General features: G+C 41.2%; 1 protein-coding gene across 1 annotated transcript in view; it reads left to right on the top strand.

Moving 5' to 3' along the window:
* Positions 1-21,533, top strand: part of KDSR (3-ketodihydrosphingosine reductase) — a gene marked incomplete in the record, with an annotated part of 318,051 nt that overhangs the window by 217,973 nt on the left and 78,545 nt on the right. Inside the window, 2 exon segments of the mRNA XM_053714642.1 lie at positions 8,891-8,986; positions 10,382-10,573. Coding sequence (XP_053570617.1) covers positions 8,891-8,986; positions 10,382-10,573 — 288 coding nt within the window.

The raw sequence follows: 21,533 nt of genomic DNA, 5'->3' as shown, positions 1-21,533 counted from the left end.
AATAATTCATCAGACCTGATTAAAAAACCAGGGCGGGCCGTGGACCGGACACACCGTTGGAGAAAGTAATTTATCAGGTAAGCATAAATTCTGTTTTCTCCAACATTGGTGTGTCCGGTCCACGGCGTCATCCTTACTTGTGGGAACCAATACCAAAGCTTTAGGACACGGATGAAGGGAGGGAGCAAATCAGGTCACCTAAATGGAAGGCACCACGGCTTGCAAAACCTTTCTCCCAAAAATAGCCTCCGAAGAAGCAAAAGTATCAAATTTGTAAAATTTGGCAAAAGTGTGCAGTGAAGACCAAGTCGCTGTCTTACATATCTGGTCAACAGAAGCCTCGTTCTTGAAGGCCCATGTGGAAGCCACAGCCCTAGTGGAGTGAGCTGTGATTCTTTCAGGAGGCTGCCATCCGGCAGTCTCATAAGCCAATCGGATAATGCTTTTAAGCCAAAAGGAGAGGTAGAAGTCGCTTTTTGACCTCTCCTTTTACCAGAATAAACAACAAACAAGGAAGATGTTTGTCTGAAATCTTTAGTAGCCTCTAAATAGAATTTTAGAGCACGGACTACGTCCAAATTGTGTAACAAACGTTCCTTCTTTGAAACTGGATTCGGACACAAAGAAGGTACAACTATCTCCTGGTTAATATTTTTGTTGGAAACAACTTTCGGAAGAAAACCAGGCTTAGTACGCAAAACCACCTTATCTGCATGGAACACCAGATAGGGCGGAGAACACTGCAGTGCAGATAACTCTGAAACTCTTCTAGCAGAAGAAATTGCAACCAAAAACAAAACTTTCCAAGATAATAACTTAATATCTACGGAATGTAAGGGTTCAAACGGAACCCCTTGAAGAACTGAATGAACTAGATTTAGACTCCAGGGAGGAGTCAAAGGTCTGTAAACAGACTTGATCCTAACCAGAGCCTGAACAAATGCTTGAACATCTGGCACAGCTGCCAGTCTTTTGTGAAGTAAAACAGATAAAGCAGAGATCTGTCCCTTCAGAGAACTTGCAGATAATCCTTTCTCCAAACCTTCTTGTAGAAAGGATAGAATCTTAGGAATTTTTATCTTGTTCCATGGGAATCCTTTAGATTCACACCAACAGATATATTTTTTCCATATTTTATGGTAAATTTTTCTAGTTACAGGCTTTCTAGCCTGAATCAGAGTATCTATTACAGAATCTGAAAACCCACGCTTTGATAAAATCAAGCGTTCAATCTCCAAGCCGTCAGTTGAAGGGAAACCAGATTCGGATGTTCGAATGGACCCTGAACAAGAAGGTCCTGTCTCAAAGGTAGCTTCCATGGTGGAGCCGATGACATATTCACCAGGTATGCATACCAAGTCCTGCATGGCCACGCAGGAGCTATCAAGATCACAGAGGCCCTCTCCTGATTGATCCTGGCTACCAGCCTGGGGATGAGAGGAAACGGTAGGAATACATAAGCTAGGTTGAAGGTCCAAGGTGCTACTAGTGCATCTACTAGGGTCGCCTTGGGATCCCTGGATCTGGACCCGTAGCAAGGAACCTTGAAGTTCTGACGAGACGCCATCAGATCCATGTCTGGAATGCGCCATAATTGAGTTATTTGGGCAAAAATTTCCGGATGGAGTTCCCACTCCCCCGGATGGAATGTCTGACGACTCAGAAAATCCGCTTCCCAATTTTCCACTCCTGGGATGTGGATCGCAGACAAGTGGCAGGAGTGATCCTCCGCCCATTGAATTATCTTGGTCACTTCTTTCATCGCCAGGGAAGTCCTTGTTCCCCCCTGATGATTGATATATGCAACGGTCGTCATGTTGTCTGACTGAAACCTTATGAATTTGGCCTTTGCTAGTTGAGGCCAAGCTCTGAGAGCATTGAATATCGCTCTCAGTTCCAGAATGTTTATCGAGAGAAGAGACTCTTCCCGAGACCATAGACCCTGAGCTTTCAGGGATTCCCAGACCGCGCCCCAGCCCACTAGGCTGGCGTCGGTCGTGACAATGACCCACTCTGGTCTGCGGAAGCTCATTCCCTGTGACAGATTGCCCAGGGTCAGCCACCAACGGAGTGAATCTCTGGTCTTTTGATCTACTTGAATCGTCGGAGACAAGTCTGTATAATCCCCATTCCACTGTCTGAGCATGCACAGTTGTAATGGTCTTAGATGAATTCGTGCAAAAGGAACTATGTCCATTGTTGCAACCATCAATCCTATTACTCCATGCACTGCGCTATGGAAGGACGAGGAACAGAATGAAGTACTTGACAAGAGCTTAGAAGTTTTGATTTTCTGACCTCTGTCAGAAAAATCCTCATTTCTAAGGAATCTATTATTGTTCCCAAGAAGGGAACTCTTGTTGACGGGGACAGAGAACTTTTTTCTTTGTTCACCTTCCATCCGTGAGATCTGAGAAAGGCTAGGACGATGTCCGTATGAGCCTTTGCTTTTGACAGGGACGACGCTTGAATCAGGATGTCGTCCAAGTAAGGTACTACTGCAATGCCCCTTGGTCTTAGAACCACTAGAAGGGACCCTAGTACCTTTGTGAAAATCCTTGGAGCAGTGGCTAATCCAAATGGAAGTGCCACAAACTGGTAATGCTTGTCCAGAAAAGCGAACCTTAGGAACTGATGATGTTCCTTGTGGATAGGAATATGTAGGTACGCATCCTTTAAATCCACGGTAGTCATAAATTGATTTTCCTGGATAGTAGGTAGGATCGTTCGAATAGTTTCCATTTTGAACGATGGTACCCTGAGAAATTTGTTTAGGATCTTTAGATCCAAAATTGGTCTGAATGTTCCCTCTTTTTTGGGAACTATGAACAGATTGGAATAAAATCCCATTCCTTGTTCTCTTATTGGAACTGGATGTATCACTCCCATCTTTAACAGGTCTTCTACACAATGTAAGAATGCCTGTCTCTTTATTTGGTTTGAAGATAATTGAGACCTGTGGAACCTTCCCCTTGGGGGTAGTTCCTTGAATTCCAGGAGATAACCTTGAGAAACTATTTCTAGCGCCCAAGGATCCTGAACATCTCTTGCCCAAGCCTGAGCAAAGAGAGAAAGTCTGCCCCCCACTAGATCAGGTCCCGGATCGGGGGCTATCCCTTCATGCTGTTTTGGTAGCAGTGGTAGGCTTCTTGGCCTGCTTACCCTTGTTCCAGCCTTGCATTGGTTTCCAGTCTGGTTTGGGTTGTGAAGTATTACCCTCTTGCTTAGAGGATACAGAATTAGAGACTGGTCCGTTTCTGCGAAAGGGACGAAAATTAGGCTTATTATTAGCCTTAAAAGACCTATCCTGTGGGAGGGCGTGGCCCTTTCCCCCAGTGATGTCTGAAATAATCTCTTTCAAATCAGGTCCAAATAATGTTTTACCTTTGAAAGGAATGTTAAGCAATTTTGTCTTGGAAGACACATCCGCTGACCAAGACTTTAGCCAAAGCACTCTGCGCGCCACGACAGCAAACCCTGAATTTTTCGCCGCTAATCTAGCTAATTGCAAAGCGGCATCTAAAACAAAAGAGTTAGCCAATTTAAGTGCTTGAACTCTGTCCATAACCTCCTCATACGAAGATTCTTTACTGAGCGATTTTTCTAGTTCCTCGAACCAGAAACACGCTGCCGTAGTGACAGGAACAATGCATGAAATTGGTTGTAGAAGGTAACCTTGCTGTACAAAAATCTTTTTAAGCAAACCCTCTAATTTCTTATCCATAGGATCTTTGAAAGCACAACTATCTTCGATAGGAATAGTAGTGCGTTTGTTTAGAGTAGAAACCGCCCCCTCGACCTTGGGGACTGTCTGCCATAAGTCCTTTCTGGGGTCGACTATAGGAAATAATTTCTTAAATATAGGGGGGGGGAACAAAAGGTATGCCGGGCCTTTCCCACTCTTTATTTACTATGTCCGCCACCCGCTTGGGTATAGGAAAAGCGTCGGGGGGCACCGGAACCTATAGGAACTTGTCCATCTTACATAATTTCTCTGGAATGACCAAATTGTCACAATCATCCAGAGTAGATAACACCTCCTTAAGCAGTGCGCGGAGATGTTCTAATTTAAATTTAAATGTCACAACATCAGGTTCAGCTTGATGAGAAATTTTTCCTGAATCTGAAATTTCTCCATCAGACAAAACCTCCCTCATGGCCCCTTGAGATTGGTGTGAGGGTATGTCAGAACAGTTATCATCAGCGTCCTCTTGCTCTTCAGTGTTTAAAACAGAGCAATCGCGCTTTCTCTGATAAGTAGGCATTTTGGATAAAAGATTTGCTATGGAGTTATCCATTACAGCCGTTAATTGTTGCATGGTAATAAGTATTGGCGCACTAGATGTACTAGGGGCCTCCTGTGTGGGCATAACTGGTGTAGACACAGTAGGGGATGATGTAGTATCATGTTTACTCCCCTCATTTGAGGAATCATCTTGGGCAATATCATTATCTGTTGCATTACTGTCCTTACTTTGTTTGGACACTATGGCACAATTATCACATAAATTTAAATGGGGAGACACATTGGCTTTCATACATATAGATCATAGCTTATCTGATGGTACAGACAATGTTAAATAGGCTTAAACTTGTCAACAAAGCACAAAAAACGTTTTAAAATAAAACCGTTACTGTCACTTTAAATTTCAAACTGAAAACACTTTATTACTGAATATGTGAAAAAGTATGAAGGAATTGTTCAAAATTCACCAAAATTTCACCACAGTGTCTTAAAGCATTGAAAGTATTGCACACCAAATTTCAGAGCTTTAACCCTTAAATTAACGGAACCGGAGCCGTTTTTACATTTAACCCTTATACAGTCCCAGAATGAGGCTCTGTCTATAACTAGAAAGGCCCCCATCTGAAAAAGGTGTCCAACACAGTGCCTGCCGTTTTTCTAAACGTTCCCCAAGATTATAATACCAATAATTAGTTAGAATCTGCATAATATGCCTAGTAAAGCAATTGTTTTAGCCCAGAAAAATGTCTACCAGTTTTTAAGCCCTTTTTGAAGCCCTTTATTCTTTTATGTTTAACTAAGAAAATGGCTTACCGGTCCCCATGAGGGGAAATGACAGCCTTCCAGCATTACATGGTCTTGTTAGAAATATGGCTAGTCATACCTTAAGCAGAAAAGACTGCTAACTGTTTCCCCCAACTGAAGTTACTTCATCTCAACAGTCCTGTGTGGAAACAGCAATCGATTTTAGTTACTGTCTGCTAAAATCATCTTCCTCTTACAAACAGAAATCTTCATCCTTTTCTGTTTCAGAGTAAATAGTACATACCAGCACTATTTTAAAATAACAAACACTTGATAGAAGAATAAAACTACATTTAAACACCAAAAAACTCTTAACCATCTCCGTGGAGATGTTGCCTGTGCAACGGCAAAGAGAATGACTGGGGTGGGCGGAGCCTAGGAGGGATCATGTGACCAGCTTTGCTGGGATTCTTTGCCATTTCCTGTTGGGGAAGAGAATATCCCACAAGTAAGGATGACGCCGTGGACCGGACACACCAATGTTGGAGAAATTATATTTATCGTAACATTACCAACAGCATTTGGTGCAAATATATATGTATTAATTAAGCAGTTAAAACTGACTAATGTTTAACACTGGTTTGAAATTATATTAAAGCCAATTGCTTAATACACCATGATAAGTTAATCTTATTATTTCACCCAATACAAACCAATTAAAATTAACCAAATGAATTGTTACTCACTCGCAACAGTTTTATTATTGTGAACCTCACATAGATCTTTTTATAACAGGGCAGCAGACAAGCTGTATTCCTGATTTTCAAGAGCCAGTAGCATTTGTTGAGGGACCACATTCTATCAGTACCTACCAGCAGAACTCTATATATTTCAATACAAATCGTACTGTCCAATCCTTGATAGATTTGACCAATATCCAACTAGTAGTTAATCAGTGTAATAACTTATGATGATATTTACCAGATATACAGGTCTTTGAATAAAGATTTTCATATTATAACTAACATCATAATACACCTGTTATATTTTTCAGAATAAAGATATATGTTAAGCAGTGTCACACTGCTGCTATTAACTACCACCATTAGAATACTTAGATATTCTATCTCAAATGTCAAGCACTATACACACTTCTAATTTAAACCTGGATTATACTGACTGTTCAATTTTTGGTAGAAGCTGTTCTTACCATAATTGATCAACACTATTACTTTACCAATTCTTTCTTTAGGATCTGAGACAAATATCATTTAATATCAGACCCCTAGTTTACTAGCCCTGTACTAGATACTTTTTTACGGATTGTACCTACCATACCCTACTTTATGCACCTTAACTGGCACATGCCAGGACCTTGGCAGTTATATATATATATATATATTTATAGAGGGTATAATATACTTCATACCCTTGATTATGTGGTGTAGACATACATTTTCAGTAGAGTGATTATATATCTTACCAATTCAGGCCAGATAATTTTATTTCCTCTCTGAATAGACATTCGAACACCATTAAGGTATTTCTGGATTCTTTTAATATGTGTGTTGAGTGTTGACTTTAATATTATAAATAAAAGGTATATTTTAATTAGTCCCTCTTTGTGAGGAAGCAAGGGCCTTCACCAGTTTAGGCCCAGAGTGCTTATATGCATACTTTTTGGTGGGTTTTCTAGGCTTTCTTGAGCCATCCCACTTTCAACTCAACTTGATTTGTGCCTGATATGATTTTTGCATTCCAAAAAAAAAGTAGAATTTATGCCCTTTTTAAATTTCTGTAACTTTTTTCCTACCTCATTTTGTTGACTATACATTAAAGTGAAGTACCTGTTTGGTGGGAGGGGATTTATAGAGCTCTTTGGGTTTGGGAATATTTACCTCCTCCTAGTGGTATGGAAGAGTAATTCTCAGGAGTAATGGATTGTGGACTCTCACCACCATGAAAGAAATGAGATTAGCAAGTAAGCATAAGTTGTTTTTTTTTTTTTTTTATATTTTTATTGGTATATTTTAGGGCTGGGCGATATGGGTGAAAAAAAAAAATTGATTTTTTTTAAAAAACCTGTGATTGCGATTTAATCGCGATTTTATTAAAAATTACTATAACACCTTCATTTTTCAATAAAACGTTTATTTAACACTACAGAATCTTACTGTACATGTTTCTCAATGTCCAATACACTCTTGAAGCATAAAAATATAAACCACAAAATAGTTAAAATAAAATTAGCTAGTGCTACCTGTGCTGTGGTTACATAGATAGTATAAAGTTTCTTTATTTAACAGTACACTACAGAATCTTACTGTACATGTTTCTCAATGTCCAATGCACTCTTGGAGCATAAAAATACAAACCACAAAAGAAGTTTAAAAAAAAAAAGTCAGTAAGGCACTATAAAGTATTTGTACAATACTCACTTTATTGCTCACAACTTTGAGCTGTCCCACCGCCCCACACCACTGCTTGTCCACCCCCACACTACTCCCAGATGACTCCCACACACTCGTCAATCTCTTCCAAAATGGCCCTTTCGCAGGCATTCTCAGGTCCGCCCACGGCCGCACACTAGTCTGCCACTCATCCTCCCTCTCCGCCTCCGTTTTCAGGACAATCTGAGGATTTTTATTTTTTAAATTGCGTACTCTCGCAGTTTTAAAACCGCAGCGATTAATCGCGATTTAAAACCGCATCCGAGATTAATCGTGCAGCCCTAGTATATTTTTTACATTGATACCTATATCAAACATGTTACACAGTCAACATGTACATAAAAAAAGATCATGCAAAAGCACTTACTCTGATTTTTAAATAAACAGTAGATTTTATTCTGGCAAATTTCAAACTTCCATTTGCCAGCCTCCTGTATCTTATGACAGTCATCAGCGAATTAAAGATTCATATGTGTATCCACAGTACATATACCCAGTATTAGCTGGTGTCTCTGAAAGTGTGCAAATAAAAAGACAGCACATTTTTGATAATTGAAGTAAATAGGAAACTATCTTAAAGGAATAGTGTAGTCAAAATTAAACTTTCATGATTCAGATAGAGCAGGCAATTTTAAACAACTTTCTAATTTACTCCTATTATCAATTTTTCTTCATTCTCTTGGTATCTTTATTTGAAAAGGCAAGAGGAGCCGGACCATTTTTAGTTCACCACCTGGGTAGCACTTTCTGATTGGTATCTAAATGTAGCCACCAATCGGCAAGCGCTACAAAGGTGCTGAACCAAAAATGGGCCAGCTCTTAAGTTTACATTCAAAGCAAGATACCAAGAAAATGAAGAAAAATTAATAATAGGAGTAAATTAGAAAGTTGTTTAAAATTGCATACGCTATCTGAATCATGACAGTTTATTTTTGACTAGACTATGCCTTTAAAACTGCATGCTTTATCTGAATCATTAAAGTTTAATTTTTACTTTTAGTGTCCCTTTAAAATGTTTCTTTAAAAAACTAATTATAGAAAAAAATATACTTCTTTCAAACTTTTTAACCCTTTTTTTTTAAAATATAAAATTATATTTAATCTTAGTATTGTTTACAAAAAATATGTGAAATGGTTCCTATAAGCATATAGTTTTACTTTGCGTTCTTTGTAACATTAATATTTTTGTAATATGTTACTGTGAGCTAAGCCTTATAACTAATGGATCACACTACTCACCTTATTGGAGGGGGAGTTTAATGTCAATACTACATGTTGGCATAGGCTGAAAAAGAAATCCTGCAACTTGCAGAAAAAGAAATGGCTGACCTAAATTGACATGCTCCATGTATAACTGCTTAAAGCAAGTTCATGGAATGCTTTCAGAAAGAAAAATCAAACATTAAAGAAAAGATAAGATTAAACTATGCATATGATTTTGTTTTTAAAGGCTCAAGAGAAGTTAGGTCCAGTGGACATGCTGGTGAACTGTGCCGGAACAGCAATCGCAGGGAAATTTGAAGATGTAGAGATTGACCGCTTTGCAGTAAGTTGGAGTTTCTGTTTAATTTTATGCATACCTTGCACTGCTTTATTAGCGCTCACAAGAACTTTCAGGGACAAAATCAGTTATGGAAAATAATTACATCTGTATGTTGCCAACAAACTGTCCTGTTTCGTTTTTGTAACTATTCTGTGATTGGTCCTATTTTACTTAAAGAAACATTAAAGTCAAAATTAAGCTTTCATGATCTAGATAGAACATGCAACTTTCCTATTGACTTTTTGTATCAAATTTGCTTTGTTCTTTTTGGTATCCTTTGTTGAACACTAAACCAAGGTAGGCTAATAGGAGCTTAGGACCGTGCACATGTCTATGGCATCAGGTTTTGTAACTCTGTATAACATTGCAATAACAATGTTGCAAACACTGCTGACAGATTGCATAAAGTGATAGTAAACTGTAACGTTTTTATTTACAATATTAGTAATCGTAAAGTAAAATGTGGACTTTAATTCATGAAAGGCTTTGGAAACACATACTTTTTAAAATAATTTCACTTTCATGTCTTCATATATCCCGTCGTTCCTCCTCCCGTAACGGATACTCTATTCCTTACTTCAGTGACGATTCAGGCTGAAGCCAAACGTATCGTGCCCCCTTTGGCGTCCAAAGCCAGGGGCGTTTTTATTTACTTGCTTGGCGCCAAAGGGAAGCGTGATACCATTGGCTACAGTCTGAATCGTCACTGAGGCAAAAAATAGAGTATCCATTACGGAACAGCGGAATATATGGAGACATGAAAGTGTAATTATTTTTTAAAAAGTAGGCGTTTCCAAATCCTTTCGTGAATTGAAGTCCCCATTTTTTTACTTTATTATTACTAATATTGTAAATAAAAATGTTACAGTTTACCATCACTTTAAAACACATGCACGTTTATGAGCTCACCTAGGATTACTCTTTTAAAAAAAGGACACCAAGAGAACTAAGCAAGATTAATAATATAAGTAAATTGACAAGTTGTTTAAAATCCTATGCTCCATTCAATCAATGTAAGTTTAATTTTCACTTTACTGTCCCTTTTAATTTCTTGCTTTATATAGTAAAAACATGAAAGTTATACATCTTAATAAATTACATTTGAAATGCTGTTACTATTTGTTTGTCCTCATGGAGAAGTAGATGATGCATATTTTGCAATGTTGGATATTTTTTATAAGATAGATTATACATTAGACACAATTTACATATCAATTTTTAAGTTGCGTTTTCTTTTTACGGTCAAGCTAACTGCTAGTAACAACTGGTGATAAATACCAGATGCATTATTCACACGTAATCCTTTTTGAAAATGGATTTATTGTAAATAATTTAATCACAAAGCTTTCTTGTTGGTTCCGAAATGTTTCCACACGTTCCACTTTTTCTTTTCCCCAGAGACTGATGGAAGTGAATTACCTGGGCAGTGTGTATCCTAGCCGTGCCGTCATTTCAACAATGAAGGAGAGGAGGATGGGAAGAATTGTCTTTGTTTCCTCACAAGCTGGGCAAGTTGGGCTGTTTGGCTATACAGCTTATTCACCAACCAAGTTTGCTCTTCGGGGTCTGGCAGAAGCCTTGCAAATGGAGGTACAATAACGCATAGTTCCTGAAGGTATTGTAGTTGATTACACCCCAGACATAGCTATGAATATCTGTTTTATAGATGTGTTTGGGTATCAGCTTTTACCATATAGACAGTTTGATTGTGCTTTTGGCTATACAGTTTCAGAATTATTGCGCTGACATTATGAAGATAAATTCAGCTTGAATATATATACCTCAAAAAGTGACCAAAGGAAGCAAGAAAGAATACTCTTTTACAAGGTTGTGTTATATTTAGGGAAACTGTTCAGTTACCTTCTGGTTGCGCTTGACTACTTGTCTGACTCTTAAATTTTGACAAGAGGAAAAATGTTAGTACAAATGGGATAATATATCTGTTTCATTATCTGTGCTGAGATAGTTGCTCTTTTATGTAGATGTTTAGAAGGTCAAATTCATCTTTAAAAACAAAATTGATGCTAACATGATAAATTAATTTATTTCCTTTTTAATACAGGGAGAGTCCACATCTGCATTCCTTACTTGTAGGAAATACTGAACCTGGCCACCAGGAGGAGGCAAAGACACCCCAGCCAAAGGCTTAAATACCTCCCCCACTTCCTTCATCCCCCAGTCATTTGGCAGAGACGTGTCGGAAGATTTCGGAGTAGTTCCTTAGGAAGGGTATCTACGCTTCTAAATGGGACTGGAGTTTTAAGTAGTCTTGTCAGCCTCTCAGTGAGGGCATTGATGAATGTTAGAGTCTGGAGATGCAGGGAGAGTCTTTCTGCGAATCCATCCAGACTCATATTTACAGCTCCTAAGCAATCGGTGTTGACGAGTTTCACTGTCTGCTTTTCCTCACTCAAGTCCATGTCAGAAGCGATGCTACAGTCTGTCAAACTTGAAGGACCATGTTTCTGTTCCATGGCATAGATTCCGGTAAGATTGTTTTATTTTGTAATCATATGTTAACGCTAGAAGACAGGGTCACAGTGGGACTCCTTTATCTTTATGGAATCAAGGGTTAATATCTCCTGAGGGGGATTGTTAAACAGTGGGGAGTTAATCATATTTGTTTTATGTGATTTCTGCTGCTTTATATGTGTGAGATGTTTTGGGCTCATAGGCTGATATGGAACGTACAGGTTGCCTTTTTACTCAAGGGTTGCGCAGTTTTATTAAGCTTGGTGTGCTTTCACTTTAGCAGGGGCGGCCTGCATTGCGCACCGTGTGACCAGGAGTGGTTACGGTTTCCATTTCCTATTCCTGACCAAGTGAATACGGAGATGAGCGAGTTTCTCTATACTGTCTGGGTCATAGGAGGTTGTGAGTGCCACAGCCATTGGGTGTATAGGTGCCGGTTGTTTCTTGAATTAAATAGGGTTACCTAGTTATGGAGGATTCTGAATTTTTAGAGGGTGATCCCTCTACGACAGAATTCAGTACCTGTGCATATTCTGAGAAGGCCCAGGTAATCTAGCCCTCTCAATTATGTTCCATATGTCGCAACAGGGTGTTCTCATCAACCAATGTTGGAATGTTAGATGCCACTGAGCCTTCCGCCTCTGAGGAATCTTCGTCCCGTGAGGAGTGTCCCCTACAGTCATCCGATCCTACACATGCAGCTTTCCCTTGCATCGCTAATCCTCCACCTGGAGGGGGCCTTTTTCCACCAGAGATTAGGGCCCAGTTCCATATGGTGATGTCTGCGGCCTTAGTCGCTTTGCCTCGTATTGCTACTCGCAAATGAAGGGTTAAACCATGCACTCTTGCCCAGGGAGCATTGTGTAAATTGATGGTTTTATCCGTTCAGTCGCCTTAGGATGCAGTTCTCTCTGAGGCTTCAGAGTACAGACCTTCTGGGTCGGAGCCTGCTGCTTCTATTCCTCCGGCAGAGGAGGATTTCGCCTTTAGATTTAAAGTGGCACGTCTGCGCTGGCTTCTAAGTGAAGTTGTGTCAATATTAGAGATTCCTAATCCAGTCGAATCTCAGAACATTGAATCAGATGGCAAATTTGATTAAGACGGGTGAGAAAGGATGGAGATCCTATTCCTTTTCGACTGTTTCCTTTTTAAGTCCCTGTTTTCGGGCTCTATAGGGGGGTTGTGCCTTTGCACATCCCTACTTGGCTAACACTTTTTGTGCGCTTCTATTCCGCTTAAGGATAGTTTATTCTTGGAACTCTTGGTTATCAAAGGAAACTCTTTTTATAAGTTGTTTCCTCTCGAGGGATATTTATGTACTGATGACTTAGGTTATTACAGTTCTGGAGACATCCTATGAGGCTTTTCTGTCTCGATTTGAGGTGATGGTTCCCTTGATATATTTCAAGAAAGAATTAAGGCCTTGCAGCTCATAATTCTTTTCTGGAACTGTTGCAGATTCTAGCCCAAAACTAGGGCTTCAGATTTTGTTCTTTTCAGGCCTTGATCGCTCTGACAGATATGACTTCTGAGTCTAATCTTTCCTTTTGAATGGAAAAAGATTTAATTTGGTTCCACTATTCTGCGGTTTTCACCGTTGGAGGAAAAAGCGAATTTGAGAGACAGATTCTTTTTCTCTTGTTATTTTTGGTGCGGTTAAGACCCAGCGTCAGGTCTCCGCTAAGCCTTAGCTATCCAAGAGTTTTTGGAAGCCAACTCAGTCCTAGCATAAGTCCAAGCAGAGCAGAGGCCCGCCTAACCTAGGTTGGCGGGTGGGGCAAGTTCCAGGTCCTATATTGGATCGCGTTGGAAACTGACTATCGCTCTTTTCGGACGCTTGATTCAGGAGATTATAGCTAGGCTTCAAATCTCAGCCTTCCAGGGCAGTTTTCCTTTTGATCCTGTCTTTCAGACAGAGAGAGGGAAGCCTTTCAGGGTTTTGTTCTCCTTTGGAGTCATTATCCCAATGCCTATCGCAGAGTGAGGTTTGGAAGATCATTCAAACCGTTTTTCTTTTTGTTTCATGGTCCCATAGAGGAAGGGAACTTCCATCCTATTTGGGTCCTAAAGTACTTAAGCAACCTTATCAGATCTCCTCGTTGGGTGACTATAAGGTCCACTCTACCCTTGGTACAGGAGGAGCAGTGCAGGACCACTGTTGAGGAAGGATATCATACATTTTCTTTCCTCTTCAGGGAACATTTCAGGTTCCTAAGGTTGTCTTTTCTGGATCAGCACTTCCAGTGCATTGCTCTTGTCGTTTTAGTCTCGATACTGCTTCTAGAGCATTGGAGGAATCTAGGGTTTATTTTGGCAGTGGCCAGAGTACAGATCTAACGGTAGCTTTCCTTGTCTTGACGATTCTGGTTTAATTTCCATAGTCTCGTCTGATATAAGTCCTTTAGGGGTTTCATCTGTCTTCCTTGATCAGAGAGGGAAGAATACTTAGACCAGAGTTCTCTGATGTAGGCACCAGGGTGGACCTGGATGCTGATTTAGTCTTCATAAGACAGGAAGACATGCCTATTGAACTTGTGAAGGTATGAGTTAGTTTCATCAGGCCATGCCCTCCAGGTCTCCTTCAGGCCATTGCTAGCTCTGTGTTTCGAATGTGTGTTAACAGGTTTACCTGGACTACTGGTTGAGAGAATCGTTCTCTGGTGTCTGTCCAGATCCCTTGTCCTGAGGGACATCTTTCTTAAGTCACCCGGGGCGGTCCGTCTGGATGGTGAGGGGGCCTGTGGGCTCAGGAGGTTTTCCTCCTGAGTAACTTTTGGATCTTCAGGCAATCTCTTTGCTCTGAGTGTTTAGTCTACTGTGTTTGCCCCATTGTATATATGCTAGTCAGTCTTGCTCTCTGTGGCTTAGATCTCCATCGGAGAACGAGAGAATCCTTATGGAGGGTAGTATCTTGGGTTTAGTATTGGGCAGAGGCCCACTACTGCTCGCTGTCAGTGATCCACTCTCTGTGTGTGGTCATCCGGGTCAGATGTTCTCTACAGTCTTTCCCTTTAATTGGGGATAAGGAATCCATCCGAGGGGTTTCAGATATTTGTATCTGGTAGAGGACGCCGGATGGGAATCTCAGAACATCCTGTCTCTATACCAAGTTACCCACAGATGGGTCGTGGTTCAGGGATCCTCAGGCGTAGCTAATGGATGCTTTAGCAGTGCCTTGGAGGTTCAATACAATTCTTCCTCTTCTGCCATATCACTCTTCCTCGAGTGGTGGTTCAAACTTATCAGGAGCAGGCAACAGGGAAGCTGTTTGCTCCGTTGCGGCCGCAAAGTTGGGGTTGCGATTTAGTGGGGATGTCGTCTTCGCCTCCCAGGAACGTTACCTTGTCGCAGGGTTCTGATGGAGCAAGGCTCCTTTGCGTATTTAAATCTCCTTTCTCTGAGGCGGGTTTTCTGAGAGGTTATGGTCCTCTCCTTCAAGCGCGTAAGCTGGTACATCGTCTTCTATCACATAGTGGGGAGGACCCCTTCTTCTGTGAAGAGCGTGGTTCATCCTGGCACACTATTCAAGTTTGCCAGAACTCTTTCCTTCCTCCAGGATGGTCTGGAGAAGGGCCTCTTAGTTGGTTCCTTGTTGGGACAAGTTTGGCCCGGTCGTTTTTTTGTTAAGGCTCTGACTGCGATCAGGCCGGTGTGTTGATCTGATGTTCCCCTTGAAACTTAGATTTTCTTTTTGCGGTTTTGCATGAGACTACTTTTGTACCTAAGATACAACAAAGGTTTTTTTTTGGTTAAGCACACCACAAAAGGACTGTTTAATCTTAACACACATATTGTGGGAGTGCTACCAAAGTGACCAAAACAATTACAAAACAACAAAAAGTATTGGTGCACATCCAACCACTTAAGTCCACTCTTTCATGGCATATTTGTATATGCTTCTGTCTGCCAAATATACTTACATAGCTTCTAATAAGATTGGGATAAACATCTCACAATAATATTGGCTTATATTTGAGCTGCAAAAACAAATATACTTCTAGCTGCTAAATATACTTACATAGTTCAAATAAAATTGGGATTAACATCTCGCAATAATATTGACTTATATTTATGCTGCAAAAACTTTTTTTTCCTGTAAAAAATGCCTTTAAATGAAATGGGATCTTAGTCACACAATATGATCATATTCTGCTAAGCCAGTCACCACTTACAAGGTGTCCCATAGTAGACTGGTCCTAACACTAACCAGTTTCCACACTGCAGCAAGTCAGGTCTACACAGTGTGAAGCTTTCTAGCTTAAGTATATCACAATTATATTATCTGGAACACACCTGGGCTGGGTGGCGTGCATTAACCAAAGGGGAGGGATTTGGTCAGCTCCCTATTCAAAAGATAAGACAAAGGTTTTTTTTTGGTTAAGCACACCACAAAAGGACTGTTTAATCTTAACACACATATTGTGGGAGTGCTACTAAAGTGACCAAAACAATTACAAAACAACAAAAAGTATTGGTGCACATCCAACCACTTAAGTCCACTCTTTCATGGCATATTTGTATATGCTTCTGTCTGCCAAATATACTTACATAGCTTCTAATAAGATTGGGATAAACATCTCGCAATAATATTGGCTTATATTTCTCCAACATAGGTGTGTCCGGTCCACGGCGTCATCCTTACTTGTGGGATATTCTCTTCCCCAACAGGAAATGGCAAAGAGCCCAGCAAAGCTGGTCACATGATCCCTCCTAGGCTCCGCCTACCCCAGTCATTCTCTTTGCCGTTGTACAGGCAACATCTCCACGGAGATGGCTTAGAGTTTTTTAGTGTTTAACTGTAGTTTTTTTTATTCAATCAAGAGTTTGTTATTTTAAAATAGTGCTGGTATGTACTATTTACTCTGAAACAGAAAAGAGATGAAGATTTCTGTTTGTAAGAGGAAAATGATTTTAGCAACCGTTACTAAAATCCATGGCTGTTCCACACAGGACTGTTGAGAGGAATTAACTTCAGTTGGGGGAACAGTGAGCAGTCTTTTGCTGCTTGAGGTATGACACATTCTAACAAGACGATGTAATGCTGGAAGCTGTCATTTTCCCTATGGGATCCGGTAAGCCATTTTTATTCAGACAGTAAATAAGGGCTTCACAAGGGCTTATTAAGACTGTAGACATTTTCTGGGCTAAATCGATTCATATATACACATATTTAGCCTTGAGGAATCATTTAATCTGGGTATTTTTGTAAAATAATATCGGCAGGCACTGTTTTAGACACCTTATTCTCTAGGGGCTTTCCCTAATCATAGGCAGAGCCTCATTTTCGCGCCGGTATTGCGCACTTGTTTTTGAGAAGCATGACATGCAGTCGCATGTGTGAGGAGCTCTGATACATAGAAAAGACTTTCTGAAGGCGTCATTTGGTATCGTATTCCCCTTTGGGCTTGGTTGGGTCTCAGCAAAGCAGATACCAGGGACTGTAAAGGGGTTAAAGATAAAAACGGCTCCGGTTCCGTTATTTTAAGGGTTAAAGCTTCCAAATTTGGTGTGCAATACTTTTAAGGCTTTAAGACACTGTGGTGAAATTTTGGTGAATTTTGAACAATTCCTTCATACTTTTTCGCAATTGCAGTAATAAAGTGTGTTCAGTTTAAAATTTAAAGTGACAGTAACGGTTTTATTTTAAAACGTTTTTTGTACTTTATTATCAAGTTTATGCCTGTTTAACATGTCTGAACTACCAGATAGACTGTGTTCTGAATGTGGGGAAGCCAAGGTTCCTTCTCATTTAAATAGATGTGATTTATGTGACACTGAAAATGATGCCCAAGATGATTCCTCAAGTGAGGGGAGTAAGCATGGTACTGCATCATTCCCTCCTTCGTCTACACCAGTCTTGCCCACTCAGGAGGCCCCTAGTACATCTAGCGCGCCAATACTCCTTACTATGCAACAATTAACGGCTGTAATGGATAATTCTATCAAAAACATTTTAGCCAAAATGCCCACTTATCAGCGCAAGCGCGACTGCTCTGTTTTAGATACTGAAGAGCATGGGGACGCTGATGATAATGGTTCTGAAATGCCCCTACACCAGTCTGAGGGGGCCAGGGAGGTTTTGTCTGAGGGAGAAATTTCAGATTCAGGGAAAATTTCTCAACAAGCTGAATCCGATGTGATTACATTTAAATTTAAGTTGGAACATCTCCGCGCTCTGCTTAAGGAGGTATTATCCACTCTGGATGATTGTGAGAATTTGATCATCCCAGAGAAACTATGTAAAATGGACAAGTTCCTAGAGGTCCCGGGGCTCCCAGAAGCTTTTCCTATACCCAAGCGGGTGGCGGACATTGTAAATAAAGAATGGGAAAGGCCCGGTATACCTTTCGTCCCTCCCCCCATATTTAAAAAATTGTTTCCTATGGTCGACCCCAGAAAGGACTTATGGCAGACAGTCCCCAAGGTCGAGGGAGCGGTTTCTACTTTAAACAAACGCACCACTATACCCATAGAAGATAGTTGTGCTTTTAAAGATCCTATGGATAAAAAATTAGAAGGTTTGCTTAAAAAGATGTTTGTTCAGCAAGGTTACCTTCTACAACCAATTTCATGCATTGTCCCTGTCACTACAGCCGCGTGTTTCTGGTTCGATGAGCTAGTAAAGGCGATCGATAGTGATTCTCCTCCTTATGAGGAGATTATGGACAGAATCCGTGCTCTCAAATTGGCCAATTCTTTCACCCTAGACGCCACTTTGCAATTGGCTAGGTTAGCGGCGAAAAATTCTGGGTTTGCTATTGTGGCGCGCAGAGCGCTTTGGTTGAAATCTTGGTCAGCGGATGCGTCTTCCAAGAACAAACTACTTAACATTCCTTTCAAGGGGAAAACGCTGTTTGGCCCTGACTTGAAAGAGATTATCTCTGATATCACTGGGGGTAAGGGCCACGCCCTTCCTCAGGATAGGTCTTTCAAGGCCAAAAATAAACCTAATTTTCGTCCCTTTCGTAGAAACGGACCAGCCCCAAGTGCTACGTCCTCTAAGCAAGAGGGTAATACTTCTCAAGCCAAGCCAGCCTGGAGACCAATGCAAGGCTGGAACAAGGGAAAGCAGGCCAAGAAACCTGCCACTGCTACCAAGACAGCATGAAATGTTGGCCCCCGATCCGGGACCGGATCTGGTGGGGGGCAGACTCTCTCTCTTTGCTCAGGCTTGGGCAAGAGATGTTCTGGATCCTTGGGCACTAGAAATAGTCTCCCAAGGTTATCTTCTGGAATTCAAGGGGCTTCCCCCAAGGGGGAGGTTCCACAGGTCTCAATTGTCTTCAGACCATATAAAGAGACAGGCATTCTTACATTGTGTAGAAGACCTGTTAAAAATGGGAGTGATTCATCCTGTTCCATTAGGAGAACAAGGGATGGGGTTCTACTCCAATCTGTTCATAGTTCCCAAAAAAGAGGGAACGTTCAGACCAATCTTAGATCTCAAGATCTTAAACAAGTTTCTCAAGGTTCCATCGTTCAAAATGGAAACCATTCGAACAATTCTTCCTTCCATCCAGGAAGGTCAATTCATGACCACGGTGGATTTAAAGGATGCGTATCTACATATTCCTATCCACAAGGAACATCATCGGTTCCTAAGGTTCGCATTCCTGGACAAGCATTACCAGTTCGTGGCTCTTCCTTTCGGATTAGCCACTGCTCCAAGGATTTTCACAAAGGTACTAGGGTCCCTTCTAGCGGTACTAAGACCAAGGGGCATTGCAGTAGTTCCTTACTTGGACGACATTCTGATTCAAGCGTCGTCCCTTCCTCAAGCAAAGGCTCACACGGACATAGTCCTGGCCTTTCTCAGATCTCACGGATGGAAAGTGAACGTGGAAAAGAGTTCTCTATCTCCGTCGACAAGGGTTCCCTTCTTGGGAACAATAATAGACTCCTTAGAAATGAGGATTTTTCTGACAGAGGCCAGAAAAACAAAACTTCTAAACTCTTGTCAAACACTTCATTCCGTTCCTCTTCCTTCCATAGCGCAGTGCATGGAAGTAATAGGTTTGATGGTAGCGGCAATGGACATAGTTCCTTTTGCGCGCATTCATCTAAGACCATTACAACTGTGCATGCTCAGTCAGTGGAATGGGGACTATACAGACTTGTCTCCGAAGATACAAGTAAATCAGAGGACCAGAGACTCACTCCGTTGGTGGCTGTCCCTGGACAACCTGTCACAAGGGATGACCTTCCGCAGACCAGAGTGGGTCATTGTCACGACCGACGCCAGTCTGATAGGCTGGGGCGCGGTCTGGGGACCCCTGAAAGCTCAGGGTCTTTGGTCTCGGGAAGAATCTCTTCTACCGATAAATATTCTGGAACTGAGAGCGATATTCAATGCTCTCAAGGCTTGGCCTCAGCTAGCAAAGGCCAAGTTCATACGGTTTCAATCAGACAACATGACGACTGTTGCGTACATCAACCATCAGGGGGGAACAAGGAGTTCCCTGGCGATGGAAGAAGTGACCAAAATCATTCAATGGGCGGAGACTCACTCCTGCCACCTATCTGCAATCCACATCCCAGGAGTGGAAAATTGGGAAGCGGATTTTCTGAGTCGTCAGACATTTCATCCGGGGGAGTGGGAACTCCATCCGGAAATCTTTGCCCAAATTACTCAACTGTGGGGCATTCCAGACATGGATCTGATGGCCTCTCGTCAGAACTTCAAGGTTCCTTGCTACGGGTCCAGATCCAGGGATCCCAAGGCGACTCTAGTAGATGCACTAGTAGCACCTTGGACCTTCAAACTAGCTTATGTATTCCCGCCGTTTCCTCTCATCCCCAGGCTGGTAGCCAGGATCAATCAAGAGAGGGCGTCGGTGATCTTGATAGCTCCTGCGTGGCCACGCAGGACTTGGTATGCAGATCTGGTGAATATGTCATCGGCTCCACCATGGAAGCTACCTTTGAGACGAAACCTTCTTGTTCAAGGTCCGTTCGAACATCCGAATCTGATCTCACTCCAGCTGACTGCTTGGAGATTGAACGCTTGATCTTATCAAAACGAGGGTTCTCAGATTCTGTTATTGATACTCTTGTTCAGGCCAGAAAGCCTGTAACTAGAAAAATTTACCACAAAATATGGAAAAAATATATCTGTTGGTGTGAATCTAAAGGATTCCCTTGGGACAAGGTAAAGATTCCTAAGATTCTATCCTTTCTTCAAGAAGGATTGGAGAAAGGATTATCTGCAAGTTCCTTGAAGGGACAGATTTCTGCCTTGTCTGTGTTACTTCACAAAAAGCTGGCAGCTGTGCCAGATGTTCAAGCCTTTGTTCAGGCTCTGGTTAGAATCAAGCCTGTTTACAAACCTTTGACTCCTCCTTGGAGTCTCAACTTAGTTCTTTCAGTTCTTCAGGGGGTTCCGTTTGAACCCTTACATTCCGTTGATATTAAGTTATTATCTTGGAAAGTTTTGTTTTTGGTTGCAATTTCTTCTGCTAGAAGAGTTTCAGAATTATCTGCTCTGCAGTGTTCTCCTCCTTATCTGGTGTTCCATGCAGATAAGGTGGTTTTACGTACTAAACCTGGTTTTCTTCCAAAAGTTGTTTCTAACAAAAACATTAACCAGGAGATAGTCGTACCTTCTTTGTGTCCGAAACCAGTTTCGAAGAAGGAACGTTTGTTGCACAATTTGGATGTTGTTCGCGCTCTAAAATTCTATTTAGATGCTACAAAGGATTTTAGACAAACATCTTCCTTGTTTGTTGTTTATTCTGGTAAAAGGAGAGGTCAAAAAGCAACTTCTACCTCTCTCTCTTTTTGGATTAAAAGCATCATCAGATTGGCTTATGTGACTGCCGGACGGTAGCCTCCTGAAAGAATCACAGCTCATTCCACTAGGGCTGTGGCTTCCACATGGGCCTTCAAGAACGAGGCTTCTGTTGATCAGATATGTAGGGCAGCGACTTGGTCTTCACTGCACACTTTTACCAAATTTTACAAGTTTGATACTTTTGCTTCTTCTGAGGCTATTTTTGGGAGAAAGGTTTTGCAAGCCGTGGTGCCTTCCATTTAGGTGACCTGATTTGCTCCCTCCCTTCATCCGTGTCCTAAAGCTTTG

Source organism: Bombina bombina, chromosome 5 (assembly GCF_027579735.1).
Source record: "Bombina bombina isolate aBomBom1 chromosome 5, aBomBom1.pri, whole genome shotgun sequence".
Lineage (NCBI taxonomy): Eukaryota > Metazoa > Chordata > Amphibia > Anura > Bombinatoridae > Bombina > Bombina bombina.
Note: the sequence above shows the minus strand (reverse complement) of the source record. Positions and strands in the feature narration are given on the sequence as shown.